The sequence below is a fragment of the Solanum stenotomum genome, chromosome 2, assembly GCF_019186545.1.
Source record: "Solanum stenotomum isolate F172 chromosome 2, ASM1918654v1, whole genome shotgun sequence".
In the NCBI taxonomy this organism is placed as follows: domain Eukaryota; kingdom Viridiplantae; phylum Streptophyta; class Magnoliopsida; order Solanales; family Solanaceae; genus Solanum; species Solanum stenotomum.
The window spans coordinates 6,928,213-6,947,843 of NC_064283.1; the positions used below are offsets into that span (position 1 = coordinate 6,928,213).

A 19,631-nucleotide genomic window follows, 5' to 3' on the forward strand; every position below is an offset into this window, starting at 1 on the left:
ATTCGCTTGTGCCTATAAAAAAATATTGCGGAGATGTGATTAGACAAGACATGACACAATTTCAGCTTATCTAGGGCATGATCTTAAATAGGAGGATGTGGAAGACACAAATTAAGATTGAAGGTTAGTAGGTGTCATAATATTGCGCTTGTAGTTTCGTGTCCTTTAATTTATGTTATTATTTGTTGTTTCTAGTATGTACCCCACTCATCGTATTAATTATTTTGTTGTAGTATCTGATCTGTTACTATTAGTATATGTTGTTTCTTATATTTTCGGTACTTCTTTTCTGGATTGCTTTGGATTATTTTTCCTTGAATCGAGAATCTATAAAAAAAAAAACCTCTCTACCTTTAAGATAGGGATAAGATTTGTGTATACTCTATCCTCTTCAATTTCTACTTTGTGTTGCGTACCACCCCAACTCACATCTGCATGGGGGTGAGATAAGAAGGGCTTGGAGGTGTCCTATATATACTCTTGTTTCTTTCATGTTTGACATAAATCCTCACCAAAATTCTTATCTTTTCCAGGGAAGTTTAGCCCTGTTAAGATAAGAAACAAACACACCATGGCTTTGGCCATTGCTACATTCCTCTTCATCACTCTTCTTTCAACAACAAAAACTTTAGCTTTTGATTCATGTCCATCTAATGAACAACTTTCAGTCATTCCCATTTATGGCAAATGCTCACCTTTCAACACACCAAAACCAACTTCTTGGGAAAACACTGTTATCAACATGGCCTCTAAAGATCCACAAAGACTTTCTTACTTGTCCAGTTTAGTAGCCCAAAAGCCCAATTCAGCCCCTATTGCTTCGGGCCAACAAGTATTCAACATTGGTAACTATGTTGTTCGGGCAAAAATCGGTACCCCGGGCCAGCTCATGTTTATGGTCTTGGATACCAGTAGCGACACTGCATGGGTTCCATGCAGTGGCTGTACTGGCTGTACCTCTACTGTATTTACTCCCAATACCTCGTCGACTTATGGATCGACGGATTGCTCTGTACCCGAATGCACACAGGTCAAGGGGCAATCTTGCCCCGCTGCTGGTGCACCGGGTGCTTGCTTTTTTAACCAATCCTATGGTGGAGCTTCATCGTTCTACGCCACGTTGTCTCGTGATTCACTTAGACTAGGTACTGATGTTATACCGAATTATTCATTCGGTTGCATCAGTGCTGTGTCCGGGAGCTCAATCCCACCGCAAGGGTTATTGGGCTTGGGTAGGGGCTCCATGTCACTACTCTCACAATCCATGTCACTCTACTCTGGTGTATTCTCATACTGTTTGCCGAGTTTCAAATCTTATTATTTCTCTGGATCACTCAAACTCGGTCCATTGGGCCAACCCAAGAACATTAGAACCACCCCACTACTTAAGAACCCGCACCGACCCTCTCTGTACTACGTGAACCTAACCGGCATAAGTGTGGGTCGTGTCCTGGTCCCAATAGCTCCTGAGCTTCTAGCGTTTGACCCGAATACCGGTGCGGGCACCATAATAGACTCGGGTACGGTTATTACCCGATTCGTTGAGCCAATTTACAGTGCAATTAGGGATGAATTTAGGAATCAAGTGAAAGGACCATTTACCTCATTGGGTGCATTTGACACATGTTTTGCATCAACAAATGAAGCAGTGGCACCAGTTATTATACTTCACTTTACAGGGATGGATTTGGTGTTGCCAATGGAGAACAGTTTGATTCATAGTAGTGCAAGTCCTTTGGCATGTTTGGCAATGGCAGCAGCACCAGCAAATGTGAACTCTGTATTGAATGTTATAGCCAATTTGCAGCAGCAGAACCTGCGGATGTTGTTTGACACAGCTAATTCGCGTTTGGGAATTGCTCGCGAACTTTGTAACTAGATTCAAGTCCTTCTCTGTAACCCGCCCTCCTTTGGGTCGAGTCCCATTCTGAACTTGACCTTCGATTCGATTTTGTAATGATGTCTTTTCAATTCCAAATCACTTGATCAAATGTGAATTGGTAGTAGATCCAGTATTGTTCAATACCCCTTTAGATCAATTGTTCATGTCCCAATAATTAATGAGTGAAATGCATAAGAGCAGAAGAGGGGGCAAGAAATAAGACTATAATTTTCTTTTCTTTTGCCTGTGTAGCACAATAGATGCAGCAAATTCGTTGACATCGTATGAGCGGATCAATAAATTGTTGGAACTAAAAAATAAAATAAAATAAAATAAAAATTCATGTTTATACTAAAACTTCGACGCATCCTTTTGCAAATTTTAACAAGAAACTCAAAATTGAAGTCTTGAGATCTTCATTTGTCACACCAGTTTTTGTTTCGAAAACACCCTTCATGATGCGAGTGTATAATCTTTCTAGCTGAGGAATGTCGTAGTCCTTTGTCTGCTTCACAAATTGCTTCTTCACGGACTCGATTTTACGGGACATTTCTGCATCTGACATTGTAACATCTAGGCATGCGTCTCCACTTGCATCTGGTACGTCTGCGGGTTTATTCCCATCAGCAAGAGTGCTTTCTGGCCTTTGCTCTGAAGCATCTCCTTCATGGTCATTAGATGACTTGGAAGGCAATGAATCCTGAGGTTGTAATTCATCATCTAGCACTAAACCACAGATAAAACATCATTGTCAGCCACAAGAGGATTTTCTTTGTCCGAAAAACATTAGCAAGTTATTTAGCAAATGCAAAAATTATTTACCCAATTGTGCAGAATCAGCATGTTTCTTGTGCCTTCTCAGTGCTTCAAAGCTCTGATCTAAGTTGACTTCAGGCTGGACATTACGAAGGCGGGCTCTTGCTCTAGTCAAAGTAGCCGACTGTAAGACGGGATTTTGTGGCAATGCATCTCCACCTAATTCGTCAGGAACTGACACTGGACCCCCTTCAGCAGCAATCTTCTCACAGAAGGCAACTAAGGCAGGATCCATTTGGGAAAGCATTCCATATACCTGCAGAAAGACATCACCCAATGTCAAAGACCCAACAAACTATATAAGAAAGTACGCCAGTGATAATTGGAGACCAGTTGCTGTGAACATACTGAATCTCGAAGTTCATGAGCTCTACTAACAATCCTCGCTCCATTGTAATCATCTCCATTGTACTTCTGCAACGTAGGCTTAAAACATCAAAAATATGCGCTACATTGACATAAACGACTTATCCAATAATATTCAATTATCCTTTGCAGTTCTTAATGTAAGTTGTACTCAGAAACCAGAACGAGGGACAAATTTCACAGAAAAGAGTTGTTCCCTCTTATAATCCAAATTATGTAATTCATCTTTGGAAGACCATGTTGACTCGGAACCTAATTTAGCAATTTGTAATGAATTGACAATACAGTAATTAGTTCAATTGCAGCCATAGTAACATCTTCAGCCAAGCAGTTGGAAAATACTGACTGATAGAAACGGAGCGAATTGGACCAGAAACGATACCCCATGAAGCTAAGATGGTAAGCTTGGCCAATTTAAAACTGATTGACGCAGTGCTAACTTGTCACAGTTTTAAATCGGGTGGTTGGGAAGTGAAAGCTGAAATGCAATGGCAATATAGAGTTGCTTAGACCATCAGAAGTTGTACAACGGAGATTCCTAGCATCCTCTTTTTATATGAAATAAAATTTTATTTATGAAGGGCATAAGTAGTTGGACATTAGTTAATTTTATTTATGAAGGGCATATGAAGTTGTACAACGGAGATTCCTAGCATCCAACTTTGATCATTGAATGGGCAAAAGTACAACTTTGAGTTTGGCATCCCAATTTTTGACATGATTAAGGGGTAGTAACAGTGTAGGACTGTTCTACTAAGTACCACCCAAAAAAGGGGGGGCGGGGGTGTCCAGATTAGCTCAAAAGCTAACTGAACAAGGTGAACAATTTAGGGGAGCTCGTAAATAATATTGGCAGGTCTCATTGGTTTAGTTCTAAAGGTTGGGAAATTCCATCTATCCATATTGGAGAGACCTCTAACTTGCTTAGGAAGGGCTGAAAAAGAGTTGAAGAGATGAAGTCCTTCAATGCCATAACTCAAGGTGGCGAGCTTGTCAACAGGTTTATTAGCCTCCCTAAAGCAATGACTAATATTGTAAGTTTAAAGGTTTAATTATTGCTTTTAAGAGTCAATTTTATTTGTCTTTTACTTTGTGACACATTTGTTTTTCATGGTAGATTGTTGCTTTAACTTGGAAAAACTTTTCATTTGAATTCTCTCAAAGTCAAAAAACAAGAAACACTCACAAAAAGATACAAGAGGTTCCCACCATCCTACTAGCATGAAGAAATGTAGACTAAGAATTGCCGACCTACCATCCAGGAAGTTTGACAGATAGACATACAGAAAGATCAAATATTAAAGAGAGTAGCACCTACCTTTGCGTTGGTAACAATGAGATCAAAGTCTTCTAAGAATGTTTTGTTGGTGATATACTTCCCACTGTCTACATGCTGCAATAGAGTTGCCATGTCCATTGGGTTCTGGATGATCAAACGATAGTTTGGAGCATCCTCATCCATTACTGGATAATGGAAGACGCTAAACCGTTTATCGTACAGAATCCTGCATTGAATGAAATATGCTGGATGATCAAAATATAACTTATACGTACATGATACTGTCAGAAAGGCACCCACAAACACATGCAGAGGAAAAGGGTAAAAGAAAAGAAAATAACAAAATGAAAGAAACATAACAATAAAAAATGTGCAGATGAGCCAAGTGGTTGAAGTGAGGACTAATGCACAAGGATGTGAAAACAGAAAAATAGAAGCAATGGAAGGACATGCACCAATTTCACAAATATAGCATAAAACCGTTTCTGAAAGACCATATCTCCAGCTGAACCTTTTTTTCTAGGATTTGATGTGTGCCACCATGGAGGCAACTCCACATAAAAGAGGATGATTACTTCATCCAATAGAGTTTCTTATGTACCGAACAACAAAAAATTAATGAAACATACACAGAAATACATTCAAACACAAAAATGAGGCATTCTCTGCCATTTCAGTTTCCAAACATAGCATTAAGATTTAGCATCTGAAAAATAAATGTGGATACCACCAAGAAATGTAGTTGCTTCAACTAAATTCAAAAACCATGTTTTGGATTTCCAGCTAATGTGCTCTCTCAGATCAAATATATATACCTGTTGCATACATCACGAAGGCACATCCTCAATCGCCTAAGGGCATGGCCCTCAGCTTCAGCTTTGGCTTTTAATTCAGACGCCTTCGGTCCAGCAGACACCTTTGGCGCCTTAGGGAGTTCAGGAAGGGAGTCTGATTTATCAGACTTCTTTGTTGTAGCTTCAACTTGAATAGACAAAGCAGCTTCTATGAGACGATCAAAGAACAGAGATCTGTCTTCATCTGATGGAGAATCCAAACATAAGCTGTGAAAAGACGAGATAAGGTACAGCTGTTAGTACTACCTCAAAAATGGACACAAATATATCATTTATCAGGTCATTTACAAAAAACAAAGGAAACAAAATATTTCAAATTCTATATCTATCCGCCCCAAAAAGGATGCTTTGTACAAGCTTACACAATATAGGTTCTATGCCAGCTCCAAAATTTAGAAACAAGGCTTATTATAAAGATTGCTATAAGAGGATCCAAAAGGATATATACACCTTTTGAAACACAATTTTCAGTAAGAATGATAAAACCTTTTGAAAACAATTTTCAGTAACAATACTTTTTTTTCATTTTCATAAATCAAGTAATGCCCAGTTGTACTCATCATTATCTATCTGAAATGGAGTTGGCGTCATCATTATCTCATCCACCAACCGAAAAAAATGCTACATCACCTGGACACTCTTATCAGTGATTGAGGAGATCATATTCTTCTAAGCATTGTTACGGGATAATGCTTAAAACAAAACTAATCAACCAAATACGTTATGCAGCATGGTGGGTTTCAATTTCTTTATGGAAAAAGAAGAGGAGCAGAAAGCTAACAAGGATTTGAAAATAGTTTGTGACCATCTGAAGAAGGTCCATGTAAATTTAACTGTGGACCAAATCCCATTTCAGCATGTAAGAAAACGGAAGGGTTTATAGACAAAATCCAATTTCAGCTTCACCACCAATGGTACAAATAAGCAATATTGTCAAAGCCAGATAAATTGCACAAGAGCTGTTTGAGATCATCAGCACAAAATTTTATGATACTATTCCATGCAAGGCAAAGAGCAATCCTGTTATACACCCATGACTACTTTCAGATGCAACCTAGAAATCACCACCAAACTCAAAATGTAATTAAGCCCAGAGGGTATCTTTGCTACTTTCTTCTCCTCCTACCTACATAACTAATCCCACAACCTCTAAAGAAGTGTGAAACTTTGACCCCGCCAAACTTTGGAGTAAGAACTGTCTGTGACTGCAAACATCTGGTTTATCAAAAGGATAATACGTTGTCTGTGGTGTTCATGATAAAAAGCTGTAGTTGCAGAAACCATAGTGTAGGCACAGACCAATACCATCACTGATACAATTATTCCCTCTTTTGAGAAATATCAACAAATACAAAACATCATTGAACACATCAACCTTCAGACAGAACCTAACATGAAACTGTTGGCCAACTAAGACAACGAGGAAGTAAAATTTACATGCAGCTGGTTAACAGTAAGATAGCAGATTGAATGAAGGTAAATAACAAGCATATCCAGAGTATGCAAAGAGAATTATGCCAACTAAAAGGTGGAGCTCAATTTGAAGAAAGCATACATGCTATGGTGTGAAAATACTGAAGAAGGCTCATCAGGTAGATCAGAAAGTGGTACTGAGGAAGTCCCAAATAATAGTATAGGCAAGTCAGATGGGAGCTCTTCCAACAGCGTCCTCAGAACAGCTTTGAGCTGCTCGTGTGCCTGAAGAAATAAGCAGGTTCAAGAAAATCATCTATGCACTAAAAATCAAAATAAAGCATTGTAGAATGAGGAAAAGGGAAGGGGTGAACAATAGCTCACATTCTCCCACCAAAGATGGAAATGAGGTAAATAGAGTATTGACGGAGTTGTTCTCCTTGCTTCACTAAATATGTGAACTAATGCCTCCTCTGGCGTCTTGGCCCCAGGGTCAGAAAGAAGGGATGGAAGTCCAAGCGAGTGAACAGGGAATTTTTCCAGTTCATGTAAAATTGCAGGCCCTACATGATCCTGGAGAACTACATGAGTAAGTATATTTAGTGGGAAGTACATATTTCTCCAAGCCATAAAATAGAGGCCCAAAGTTACTTACCAGCCCAACACCTTCACCACCACAGAGCAGAAGCCGAGGTCTGTACACAAGAGGAATAGCAGAACCATAGGAGAGCATGGAAAGTTTACTCAATTCTGAAGAAACTGAAAGAGGAAAAATATCCGAAATGATGCTCATAGCTTTCCGGAGAGGTCCATGTAGACAAGGTGCAACAACAGAAGATAATGGCCTAGAGTGCACAATTGAGCCTCTATGGGCAGCTGGAGTGATTGTTGTCATGGCCTCTAGAAAATGATACTTTTCCACCGTAACTGATTCAACATCTATCAAGAACTTATCATCACTAGTGTAAACTTGAGGATACTTCTCACGGAATGCACGAATAGCAGCTTCTGTGCACAATGCCTTCAGATCAGCACCACAATATCCCACACAACTAGCTGCAAGTTCCATTTTTAGTTCCTTAGAAGGAGGCTGTTTCCACTTTCGAGTGTGAATATCCAATATTTCAGCACGTGCCTCAAGGCCAGGTAGAGGAAAATTAAATTCACGATCAAATCTTCCAGGTCGCCTCAAGGCTCCATCAATGGCATCAACCCGATTGGTTGCACCAATCAAGACTACTTGCCCTCGAGAGTCAAGGCCATCCATCAAAGCCAACAAAGTTGACACAATAGAGTTATGAATCTGCTCTTGCTTGCTAGACCTAACAGGAGCAAGTCCATCAATCTCATCAAAGAAGATGATGGAAGGCTGGTTCCTCTGAGCTTCTTCAAATAACAATTTTAGCTGTCTTTCAGCCTCGCCCACCCATTTGCTCAGGACATCAGCACCCTTCCGCATATAAAAACTGACTTTCTGGCCAGCCTTTGACGCAGCGCAAGCTAATGCTCTGGCGATCAGTGTTTTACCTGTGCCTGGAGGTCCACACAATAAAACTCCCCTTGGTGGGGTAATGTTATAACTTGCAAAGAAGTCTGGATATAATAGTGGGAAAAATACCATTTCCTTCAGCGCATCAATATATTCAGAAAGCCCACCAATGTCATCAAAGCTTATAGTTTCATCCACTTGCAGTGGTTGAATATCAGCCCCTCCCTTGGAACTTGGTCCAGCAGTTTGAATCCCAGATGTCAAATTAGTGAAAGCTTCACTTTGATGACCCCATCCAGATGCAGCCACATTTAATCCCCACGATGCTGTTCCTTGCATATCTAATCCCCCTAAAAGCCAAGGTGGTCCAGATCTACTCCCACCTCTACCCCAAGGAATTGGAGGACCTTCGTCCAGCTCATCTACAAGAAGAGAATCATCAGAGTCATCACCTCGTGTCATCCGATGACGTTTATGAACTCGGGATCCTCCTCTTCTTACATCTCTGTTCACCTTGGTCCCCATCCCTTGCTGAAGTACCCTACGAGGAGATCTTGGCCTTTGTTTAACACCTTCCATAGAAAGTCTGCGTACCTCAGCTCGGTTGCGGAGGTCATATCGCCTTCTACCATCCTGTTCTTCGCCCTCTTCATCATCACCATCTTCGTCGCCTTCATCTTCACCCTCATCTTCTCCATCACCGTCACCGCCACCCTCATCCTCTGCCTCATCAACATCATTATCATCTACATCATTTCCATTTTCAGGATCACCCTGGCCAATCTTCTCATCAGAAGTATCTTGTTCATCATCAGACCTTAGATTTAACTGCTGTCTTCCAACTGCTCTAGCCCGACGAGGTCGTAATCCTGCACGACGGGGACGCAGTCCTTCACGTCGAGGCATGAGGTCATCCTGACTTGCACTGTTATCATCTTCTCGGTTCCTAGAACGCCGATACTTCGGGCTCTGAAGCAAATTCACATTAAACCAATTTTCAAAAGAACATCTACCACTTCAGTAGTATGAAAAATTTAATGGAGTAATTTGATATTCAAAGATAACTTGATATATGCTATTTTACATTTTAGTTGGAAATTCATGTTAGTAAGACAATAGAAACTTACCATTAAGTCATTATCCTCGGTTCCAGAACTATCTGTATATCCTTCAAGGTTCACAGAAACTCTTCTCGTTCTCGTAGAGCGTCGAAGGTTGGCAGCAACAGACTGCCAAGAAATAATTTCAAACACCTTATAACTTGTTCTTTTTCTCCTAAATACTTTTTCAAAAACCTTATGAAATACGTGCAAATATGAATATAAATGTCATGAAAAGAGTAACAGAATCAAATGGGTACACAAAGGGAAAAAATGCTCAACCCTAGGTGGGAGAATTTGGTGGAGATATCCCCATCCAAATATACAGAATTATCTAATCATGAAAATTAACTAAATAGACACCATAGTGTAACCAAAACACAACATACACTGTATTGTAACAATTTCTATTAGTGACATTAGTTTTTCCAACTGCATATCAGATATCCTCACGTTTCACTACCATAAGCATGAAAAAGAAGACAATGTAGTGCAATCTAAGATATGTTCACTAGCCAAACTGTCATTCCATAGAAAACTTAAATGTATAAACAGATCTTTAGTTTTAAGAACCACAAAAAATGAAGATATACTTCATTTCCAAGATACCAAACATAATCAATAGACAGGAAAAACAAGAAACAGCCATACATCTGATTTTTTTGTTCGCACTGGCCGACTCCCAGGACGCAACATCTTTGCGATCTGAGACGCTGCGGTCCTTGTCTTGGTCTTGTTTCTCTTAGGACGGATTATCTTTGGAGTATAATACAAGTACGGGCGACCATACAATGTTGGCCTTCGCCGAAGCCTGTCACTTGTACGAACTGGCCCTGAAACAGCGTCATCAGCTTGACCAGATCGTTTAGGATACATTTTGGTTACAAATGTCTCCCCATGGAAATATACCCTCTACCCTACACATGCAGATCAAGCTGTCAGCAAAATGCAAATTCAACATCCACATAAGAAGCATAGTACCGCATATCGACTTGTCTAAAGAAAAGGAATGGTGCATGCACTTCACCTAATCTAGAACATGATTACACTAGAAACACAATAAAAGGATTATAAAAGTACAATTTCTGCTTAATGCCTGGTAAAAAAGAATGTAACATAAAAGAACGACGAATTAGGAATTACAATATTACTCTATGTAATACTCCCTCCGTCCCAATTTAATACTGATACTCTTTCTGTTTTTAGTCGGTCGCAAAAAGAATGATAACCTTTTATATTTAGTAATAATTTAACTTCAAAAACTCATTTTACACTTCCTGGAAGATATATAACCACACAAATATCAATGACTCATTTTACACAACAAATTTCAAAAATCAGTCAAACACCTTCACATAAATTGGGATGGAAGGAGTAATACATTTATTTATTTTTTGACAAAGAGGGAGTAATACATTAATGATCTTCCTAATTCTTAAATAAAGCTAATACTCTCTTATTCAATTGCGTGAATTGCCTCATTCGTGTTCATTATTAAGATGTTTGAATCTGAATACACATCCGAATATTTAGATGTGCATTAAGACTTGGATGTTTGAATCTAAATGCACATCTGAATTATTAAGATGTTATATTATGATCTAAATACTTAATAATTAAGAATGTTTGTTTATCTAACACCTTTGATACATAATTTTTTAAAAATCAATAAATACAAAATTCAATAAAATACTAAATTGATCTAATACATTATAAATCAACAAAATATTTGGAAAAAAAATTATATGGTGGTGGTGATGGCTAACAGTGGAGATTGTGGATGATGTTGGCTAGTGGAGAGGGAGGCGCCAGTAGCTATTGGTAATGGTGATGGTGATGGTGATGGTGTCATTTGGTTGGGAACAAGTTATCCCATGATTAGTTATCAACCCTATCCTGAGATAACTTATCCCACCATATATATGGGCTAACTTATCCCATCACTATGATATAAATGGTGGGATAAGTTATCCCAAACATGGCAACCAAACAAGATACAAAAATTTTATCCCATCACTATTTATTTTTATCCCTCACACCAAACAATCCCTAAAGGTTGATGCAAGGTGATACTTGTTGCCTTGTTAGTGGCGGTCAATAGTTGTGATGGATGATAGTGATAGTTAATGGTGGTGGTGAATAATGACGATGGGTGCCGATATAGGATGCGGTGATCAAAAGTGGTGATTCATGGTTGTTGTGGTAATGTTAGTTATTGATGATGATTATTATTTGTGGCTTGAGGTAGTGACGAGTAGTAATAACAGTTGTGGTTGAGGATGGTGGGTGGTGGCACGTAATTAATAATGGTGGGTGACAATGGTGATAATAATGGACAAAGGCGGTAATGGTGAATGGATGGAATTTGTAAACTACCATTTTTATAGAAATTTCTAAATGAACATCTTAATGATATTAAAACGTTGTCGCAAATATTAATCATTAAGATCTATTCAGACCCATTAAGTAATTGAAACAATAAAAGAAACATACGCACTCAATGATTAAGATTCAGAGGTAACAAACAAACGGACTTAATGACTGAGATTTCACTTCCAAAACGGACTTAATGATTGGGATTAAGACGTGAGACTTAGTCCACCAAGTTGAACACCACTTCCAAAACTAATACAGTAAGTTAATCTAACTTGGGATTTCACTGGGTTTGGGTATGTTGTTGTTGTAATCTATCTTATATGAATCAGAGCAAAGTTGAAAGTTTGTCTTTGATTCTTATTGAATCTTTGGAGCATCCAAGAAGAAAATATAGAGAACTTCAACTACCTTATACTTTTACTTTAATTTTGAACAATATTGGCTTGAGATAAGTTTAAATGGAGAACCTTAATCAAAAAAAGGAAAAAAGGAAGAAGAGTTCTAATGAAAAAACATTATCAATAAGACTTTAACTTGTTTGGGACTAAGGTGTAGTTTGTTAACTGCCTAAACTGAACTGCAACTTCTGTGAGGCGAAGCACCCTCCCAGAGCTTCAAGGCTTAAGCAGTGTGCCTTAAATGAGCCTTTGACAACACTGTGAAAAGCTCAACTCCTTGACTATTATGAACTGAGGAACTCTATCAACATGATAAACAATTCCTAACTTGAATCAAATTAATACTAGCATTATGATAAATTTGGATGTTAGTCTAAGGTGGTAGAGCTAGGATTTTGAGTTTATGTTCTAGATTCTAGAAGAGGTGAAGTTACTGGGTTCTCAATAGATTATTCATATATACTAAGTGGAATTTTTTGTACAAATACGAGATATGCGCCAAAGGCACTAGGTTTTGCCGAACCCGTAGGCAAAAGGCTAGTTACGCCCTCCAAGGAGCAACTATAATAGTACAAAGAGAGTCTCTAACACTAAAAATCAATACCTTCGCAGATAAAACATTTGCCGAATCGTAGGAAGCTCCAAATTTTCCATTTTGGTGCTTCTTGAACCCTTGGCTAAATTTATACTTCCTTTTTCTGGGGTGATTGAGAAGTGTGAGAAGAGGCTAGCAAGGTGGAAGTCTCAGTACCTTTCACTAGGGGGAAGACTAACTTTGATTAATTCTGTGCTTGATGCACTTCCAACATATATGATGTCATTATTTCCTATCCCACCGGGAATCATCAATAGGTTGGATAGCATCAGGAGAAATTTTTTATGGCAAGGGAACAAGGAAAGGAGAGGATATCACTTAGTCAAATGGAAAACTGTAATCACTGAAAAGAGAGTTGGGGGTCTGGGGATCAAGAACATGAAGAACCAGAGTAAAGCTTTGAGGATGAAGTGGCTTTGGAAGTACTCCAATGACAATCAGAATCTGTGGGGCTCAGTCATAAAGGCAAAATATGAAGAGTGATAGTTGGATGACAAAGGAGGTTACCACCCCTTATGGTGTTAGCTTATGGAAATCCATTAGAGAACTTTGGAATGAATTCAAACCTAACACCAAGATCAAAGTGGTAGATGGCATAAAAACTAGGTTTTGGAAGGATGATTGGCATGCAGAAGGAAATTTGGAGACTCTCTTCCCTGACATCCACAATTTAGTTCTTCAGCAACAAAGTACTATAGCTGACTTATGGACTCCTCAAGGGTGGAATTTTGTATTTAAGACACCTCAATGACTGGGAAATTCCAAGAGTAACGGAAATTTTTAGAAGCATTGATCAATTTAGTGGTCTGGAAATGGGGAGAGACAGATTGCAGTGGTTGGGAAACAGTAAAGGGATTTTTAAAGTAGGTGCAGTGTACAAGAAGTTGAATCATCCAAATCTGCAGCTACTCAAGTGGCCATGGAAACATATATGGAAAGCCAAGATCCCCTACAAGGTGTCTTGCTTTGTGTGGTTATTGACTAAAGAAGCAGTATTGACACAGGAGATTTTAATGAAGAGGGGAATTACACTTTGTTCTAGATGTTTTTTCTGTGGGAAAACTGCAGAAACAGTCAATCATTTGTTTATCCAATGCAAAGTCACTGGCCAGTTGTGGAATCTGTTCCTGAGACGTAAAAGCATCTCCTGGTCCATGCCTGGGAGAATTTCAGAGGCTCTATTTAGCTGGGAAGAAGCAGGGACACAAGCAAAAAACAGAAGTAACTGGAGAATTGTCCCTGCCACTATTTGGTGGACAATATAAAAGAGAGGAACCTTAGAGTTTTTGAGAATAGGGAGAGTAGTATGCAACAAGTTAAACTGAATTGCATTTCGACTCTGTGTTTTTGGTGTAATCAAATTTACTCTAATGATACCGTCTCTATCATTGATGTCTTAGACTCATTATAGGGATAGGTCGGTATTATTAGAGTTTCCTTATGTAAATACGGGTTTCAGTACAACCTATGTACTGTTCTGCAGAAATAGAAACAATTACCATTTTCAAAAAAAAAAATAGAACAAACAGAGCTCTTCTTTATCTATAGCTAGAAGTAAGATCAGACAAAGAAACATAATCAATGATTGTTTAGCAAATTCTGAACACATTTAGATTGTTTCTTTTGAAACAAGTAATAGTTGTATTCAGTAAAAAGCTTAACCACCCAAAAAAAGTGCTAATTTAGCAACTTTACAAGCAGCAAAAGGGTGCTTAAACCCCTTCCTAAAACCCTATACAATTATACATTGTCAATTAAATCTACTAACTCTCCTACTTCCCTCCAAATATTTTTTTTTACACCAAAAAAAGAACAAGCTAAACACAAGTCATTTTAATTTTCTGGATAGAACTGCTAGTGCCTTCAAAATGTCTACCATTCTTTTCTTTCCACACTGTCCACCAAATGCAAGCATGAATGATCTTCCACCGATCCTCCTCCCCACCTTGTTACTCCACCAGCTGTTCAACAATGCCAAAGTAGAACAAGGTATAGCCCAAGTTATTCCCAACAGACAAAACAAGATGTGCTAAAGATTTACAGTTGTCCTCCTACATTGTAGGAATAAGCGTTGATTGCTTTCACCGACCTGTTCATACAAAGGACATCTTGAACAAATCTAAAAACCTTTTTCTTTGTAGCTTAACTTGAGTAAGGCAAGCTTTCCTAATACCAAGCAAACATAGACCAATGCCTTCATAGGGATATTTACTCATTCAGCAGACTATTCTTCTTATTAATCAACTCCACAAAGTTTGTTCTGCTCCATGAATCATCCCTTTAAAACCATCCACCTCTAACCACCGATTTTCAAATTTGAAGTAAGAACTCTTGTGGTTCCATTTTCCACAATCTAAGGGAACTGTAGAGTGATCAGAATTGGCTCTAGCTAGATTTCTTTGTTTTATAAAGATTTTGCAGAGGACACGTTTTTTCTTTCTACAGAGGCATCTAGTAATCTACTATATCTCTCAAGACAAATACACTACCAACTTCAATCTGTAGCAGTTGAATTCAATGGGAAAAATGAGTTCTTTACTACACTAGTACCAGAGAGATCCATGTATAACTTTGAAACCTATCCTCATTGATTCTCCACCAAAACTAATTTACATACTCATCCTTCCTTTTATCAAACACCTGGAAGTTCTATTAGTCTCTGCTGAATTCTTTTTCTTTTTGTGGTAAGTGAGTGTAGTCTCTCAGAAACTAATCCACACATAAAGCAAATGCTGCATTCTAATGGCAACAAGAAAGTCATCATTTTCCCTAACAAAGAACATCAATTCCTTCCTTGAACTTCTCCAAATCACCCATTCCCCAGGGAACAAAAGGAAAAAGCAAATTTTGAAAAAACAAAACATAAAATTCATAAGTCTCAAAAACCCTAAAGGAATAAAATAGCAAGGAAAGTAAACAAAACAGAGCAAAAACGTAACAGAACAACTGCACATTACAAATGAACTTAAGCGCAGCAAAAACAAAAGCACAACAGGCATGCAAAAGTGATTTACAACAATCTAGGGTTCAATTTGAGTTCAATTAATAGCTCTAAAAGTAATAAGAAGAGCAGAAAATAACTTCAATGCTTTATACAAGGCTGAAATAAAGATAAAAACGATAAGGAGAAACAGAGAAATCTGTCTCACCAGAAAGGGATAACAGAGCGAAGTAATCAAGTGAACACACAGAGTAGAGTTCAGATATGAAGATTCTAATGTGAATGCTACAATTCGATGAGAAATCCGGCACCGTCGCTTGTCGCCGGCGTTCTTCAGCAGCAAAGAGGGACGACTGAGAAGAGTGTTGTTGGTGACCAGGAAAACAAGAGTACGTTTCGATTGTTTGTTAATATAGGGCGGACTCAACCGGATTGACCCGACCCGTTCGTTATCAACTTTCGCTGAGTTGTTTAGGGGCACTTTTGACTTTATCCAAAAAAATAAAATAGTTGAAACAAATATTTATATAATCCTTCTTTTTAATTTGTTCATTTTATGTTCTTTTTGTTAGAAATAGACAAACAAATTCGAATGAAAAAAGTAGTAATTTTTTATTTTATTTATTTTTAAAATTTAGCCAAAATAAACGCTTAGCAAAAGGACTTACATTTTGTACTTGAATTTTTTTATTTAAATGGAGTACACAAAAAGACATGATATCTTCATCATTATGTAACTTATTTTTTTTTATAACTTCGGGGAAAAAAAGAACGATTACATAATTCATTATTTTTAAAAAAAATTCTTTTGAAATGAAACAATGCAATAATAATATAACAACAGGAAAAAAGAAAAAGAAAAGAACCATGACTACTAACTTGTCTTTTTTTAGTTTTTACTTTTGAAGCGAAATAATGCAACAATATAATAATAACAAGAAAAAAAGGACAAGAAAAAAAGAGACTATATATTATAAAATATTGTACTAACTTTTTTAGATTAATTTTACACGAAAATAATCACAATAACTACCTTTAATTTCAATTGCATTTCATTAACATACTATTTTGATAAATGAAAACAACTATACAAACATATATCAAACAAAATATACATATATGAAAGGAACCTCACTTCCTCTATGCTAAACTTCACAAATATAAAATTTTTTTACACAATCATATTATCATCATTAAGATATAATTATAATTAATATTTGTATAAGTAGTAGTAATTTGTTTTTAACCCCACCATTGGTGCACAGCAACACCTTCATCCCTTAACATACCATATAAAGATAAACATTCCCAATATGCCCTTCGACTTTTCTTTTTATCGCCTTTTTTCACACCTTGATGTTTACACTCTAAAAAAAGTTCATCAACTAATTTAATTGCTTTATTCCTTACCATTTCTTCTACTACTTCTGCTTCTGCTTTCATTACTACATATTCATTTTCCTTCACATTTTTCTCTAACCAATCTGACATTCCAATCAATGGTGCTGATGACTCTTTTGCCACTATTTCAATCTTGAATATCTCGAATTTCGTGTTCCTAGTTGGATAATGCTTCGAAAACCAACTAGAATCACCTGATTTTTCGTTTTTGTTTTGTAAACCAACGTCAATGAATACCCTACGTGGGTAGCTTTCTAGACGAATGTTCATCAATTCTGGCAAATAACGTGTCTTTTTGAGATATCTACTAGATTTTCCTGACGCTGCTCTTGGTGGTTCGAGTAGTACGTCTTCTAGCTTTTTTAATGCATCCTCTTTCGTGTTTGGACCAAAATTGAATAATTTTCTATGATGTTGTGTAGTTGTTGATTCAATCGAGGTAAATGAACTTGTCTTTCGCATGGCTAGTATTGTTGAATCGAATTTTCGTATGTAGACAACTTTGTAGTTTGATGGTTGAGAAAATGTAATCATAGGGCTGTCGTTAATTAGTTGAACAACGACAATAGCACCTACGTTCATAGCTCGATCGATAAAATCGAGAGACTTGGATGAATCATAGGGAATTAGTGCAAAGTCATAAGTCTCATCTTTATGTGCCAAATCTGAAAGAGAAATCAAATCCATGTTGTAATCACTTGTAACTTGAGAATTGTAGATAACTTCTTCATTTCCATTTGTAATAAACAAGGACTTATCCCTTGTTTTGAGAAGGCCTTCATTAGCCAAATCATGAAAAATTATTGGCAAAACCTCTAATTTAATCGAATTATAATTAGCCATCGTATGATCACCTTTCAAAACGTTAATATACCCATAGCTCGATGTTAATCCCCTGATTACCGTGTTAATCCAGGGGAACGATAAAATAACTAGCCACAGAATGGCTATCTGAGAAATCAACCTCAAAACCCACAAATGGTTCAATTTAATAACAACCAAATGTGTATCATTATAAAATCCCAAGGCATCCATGTATGTGCCTTTCATTTTGTCCTTTTTGGTGTGAAAACCTTGCAACAAACTCATTATCTTATAGCGACTTTTTGTCTTGTCAATTGTCAGATTTGAATCTGAATTAGTCTGATCAGTAAGCAAAAAAAGAGAGTACGTAGGTGTGGTGTAGAGTTTTCGAAAAAGAGAGCATGAAAATTAATTTCAATCTAACGAACAAAAAAAGGGAAGTGGGGGTTAAAAAACGTAATTTTAACGAGTGCAAAATCTAGAGGCGGTGTGGTTTCCACCCACGAGGGCAACACGATTACTTTGCAATCTTGACCATAACCACATTAAGTCATGTAGCCTTTGAACCTCCATTTCCTAAAACTATATAATAAAAAAAAAACTCCTTCCTTTTTTATTTTTTTCAGATCAACATGACTAAATTATTTTTATTAATTTACTTCATGATGATCTACTAATATTTTGGCAATTGATCTGAATGAATATAAGGAAGGAGGAAATTAATATAAGAGGAAAAGACTAGACAGTTTTATTCTTTTTTTTGTTTGAGTTTTTTTTGGTTATTTTATGATCTCTAAATGTTGGTGTTGTTCTTCCTTTTAAAAGGCTATATAGAATTGAAATTTCTTGTTTGAAAAAATGGTTGGTAATGCAGAAATTTCTAACACAAAGAATGGTGAAAAATTGTTTACTATTGTTGAACAATTTGGTTTGAGGGAATGAAAGGTTAGTATTAACTATTTTATTCTAACCATTAGACAAGAATTTGTTATACGCGGGTACATATACTAGTTGGTAGTTAAAGTAAAAGTGCATTGCAATATAATTTACGTATACTCGATGTTTATATCAATTCAATAGATGCATGACATGTGTTTATACGTAGATTTTTAGTATTTAATATGTACTGGTTAATTCACATACATTCGATTTCTTTTCATTAACTCATATAACTATTATAAATTTATATGTTTTCACGTAAACATTCTTTATATAAATTTGTATTTACTAATTGTGTATTAATTGGTTTGTTTTGTATGCGACTTTTGTGTATCTAAAATTTCAGAGGGATGGGAGCATATTGTGTTCTCTACTTTCATGTTTCAATTACTTCTGCTAATACTTTGGCTTACATGGACATTACTTTAAACTTTCGAGTAATTTTATTTATACACTCGAATTATGACTTGTTTCAATTGAGCATTTAATCACATGATTAAGTATTTTTGTCAGATACTTTTGGTTTGAATCTTGAGTTTCTTTTTACGTGCATTCTCGTAAAATATGTCATATGCTTTAATTATACCTTAGATTTCTATTCCAAAGTTCAATTGTTGTGGTTCCAACTTCATACCATTAAATAAGAATAAAGAAAAAAGAGAACAAGAAAGAAGCAACAATAATATTGGTCAATTTAATGCAGTTTTTTTTTATTATGATTTGGTGACTAATCCTTTAGTTTAATTCCACAGTTCAAACATCAGGATTTTTAATTTGAAATGTGTAGTTCGAACTTCAATTCGTATTCCTGTTAGGATAAGGAGATAAAACTTATACGATTTGAGAAAGCATACTTGGTTGCAAAATGCAAATCCTCATTGATATATATATATTAAGAAGATGATGATATAGAAGTAGAGAAGTACACACCGCCTTTTTTGAGCATTGGCCAAGGGTGTTTAGATTGACTTATTTTAC

The 19,631-nt window shown here is 36.8% G+C and overlaps 3 protein-coding genes and 1 non-coding gene across 5 annotated transcripts; 2 read left to right on the top strand and 2 right to left on the bottom strand.

Annotated features, from left to right (window-relative positions):
• The first annotated feature begins 479 nt into the window (after nt 1-479).
• LOC125854205 (aspartyl protease AED3-like) lies at nt 480-2,181 on the top strand. The gene has a single exon (XM_049533686.1). The coding sequence runs from the start codon at nt 572-574 to the stop codon at nt 1,877-1,879; it is 1,308 nt and encodes a 435-aa protein (XP_049389643.1). The 5' UTR covers nt 480-571; the 3' UTR covers nt 1,880-2,181.
• LOC125854204 (ATPase family AAA domain-containing protein At1g05910) lies at nt 2,100-15,920 on the bottom strand. 2 transcript variants are annotated; one of them, XM_049533685.1, is made up of 11 exons: nt 15,718-15,920; nt 9,851-10,116; nt 9,227-9,328; nt 7,266-9,068; nt 6,995-7,183; nt 6,753-6,895; nt 5,159-5,404; nt 4,383-4,569; nt 3,047-3,112; nt 2,705-2,954; nt 2,100-2,608 (listed from the first exon to the last, which is right to left on the bottom strand). In XM_049533685.1, the coding sequence occupies exons 2-11, from the start codon at nt 10,073-10,075 to the stop codon at nt 2,229-2,231; spliced, it is 3,591 nt and encodes a 1,196-aa protein (XP_049389642.1). In that variant the 5' UTR covers nt 10,076-10,116; nt 15,718-15,920; the 3' UTR covers nt 2,100-2,228. The 2 variants fall into 2 exon arrangements, with proteins under 2 accessions (XP_049389642.1, XP_049389641.1); XM_049533684.1 differs by having other exon boundaries at nt 9,851-10,111; nt 15,718-15,891.
• Nucleotides 12,501-12,660, top strand: LOC125857293 (small nucleolar RNA snoR145). The gene has a single exon (XR_007445620.1). It is a non-coding gene; the product is annotated as a small nucleolar RNA snoR145 (small nucleolar RNA).
• Nucleotides 15,921-16,745: 825 nt separating the features above from the next.
• LOC125855291 (uncharacterized) lies at nt 16,746-18,470 on the bottom strand. The gene has a single exon (XM_049535002.1). The coding sequence runs from the start codon at nt 17,997-17,999 to the stop codon at nt 16,752-16,754; it is 1,248 nt and encodes a 415-aa protein (XP_049390959.1). The 5' UTR covers nt 18,000-18,470; the 3' UTR covers nt 16,746-16,751.
• Between the last annotated feature and the right edge of the window lie 1,161 nt (nt 18,471-19,631).

Coding starts and splice junctions, on each gene's coding strand:
- LOC125854205 (XM_049533686.1), top strand. CDS start 572: ATGGCTTTGGCCATTGCTACATTCCTCTTCATCACTCTTCTTTCAACA.
- LOC125854204 (XM_049533685.1), bottom strand. CDS start 10,075: ATGTATCCTAAACGATCTGGTCAAGCTGATGACGCTGTTTCAGGGCCA. Junction 9,329..9,850: donor TGCGAACAAAAAAATCAGAT/GTATGGCTGTTT, acceptor ATTTCTTGGCAG/TCTGTTGCTGCCAACCTTCG. Junction 5,405..6,752: donor GTATTTTCACACCATAGCAT/GTATGCTTTCTT, acceptor GTCTTTTCACAG/CTTATGTTTGGATTCTCCAT.
- LOC125855291 (XM_049535002.1), bottom strand. CDS start 17,999: ATGAGTTTGTTGCAAGGTTTTCACACCAAAAAGGACAAAATGAAAGGC.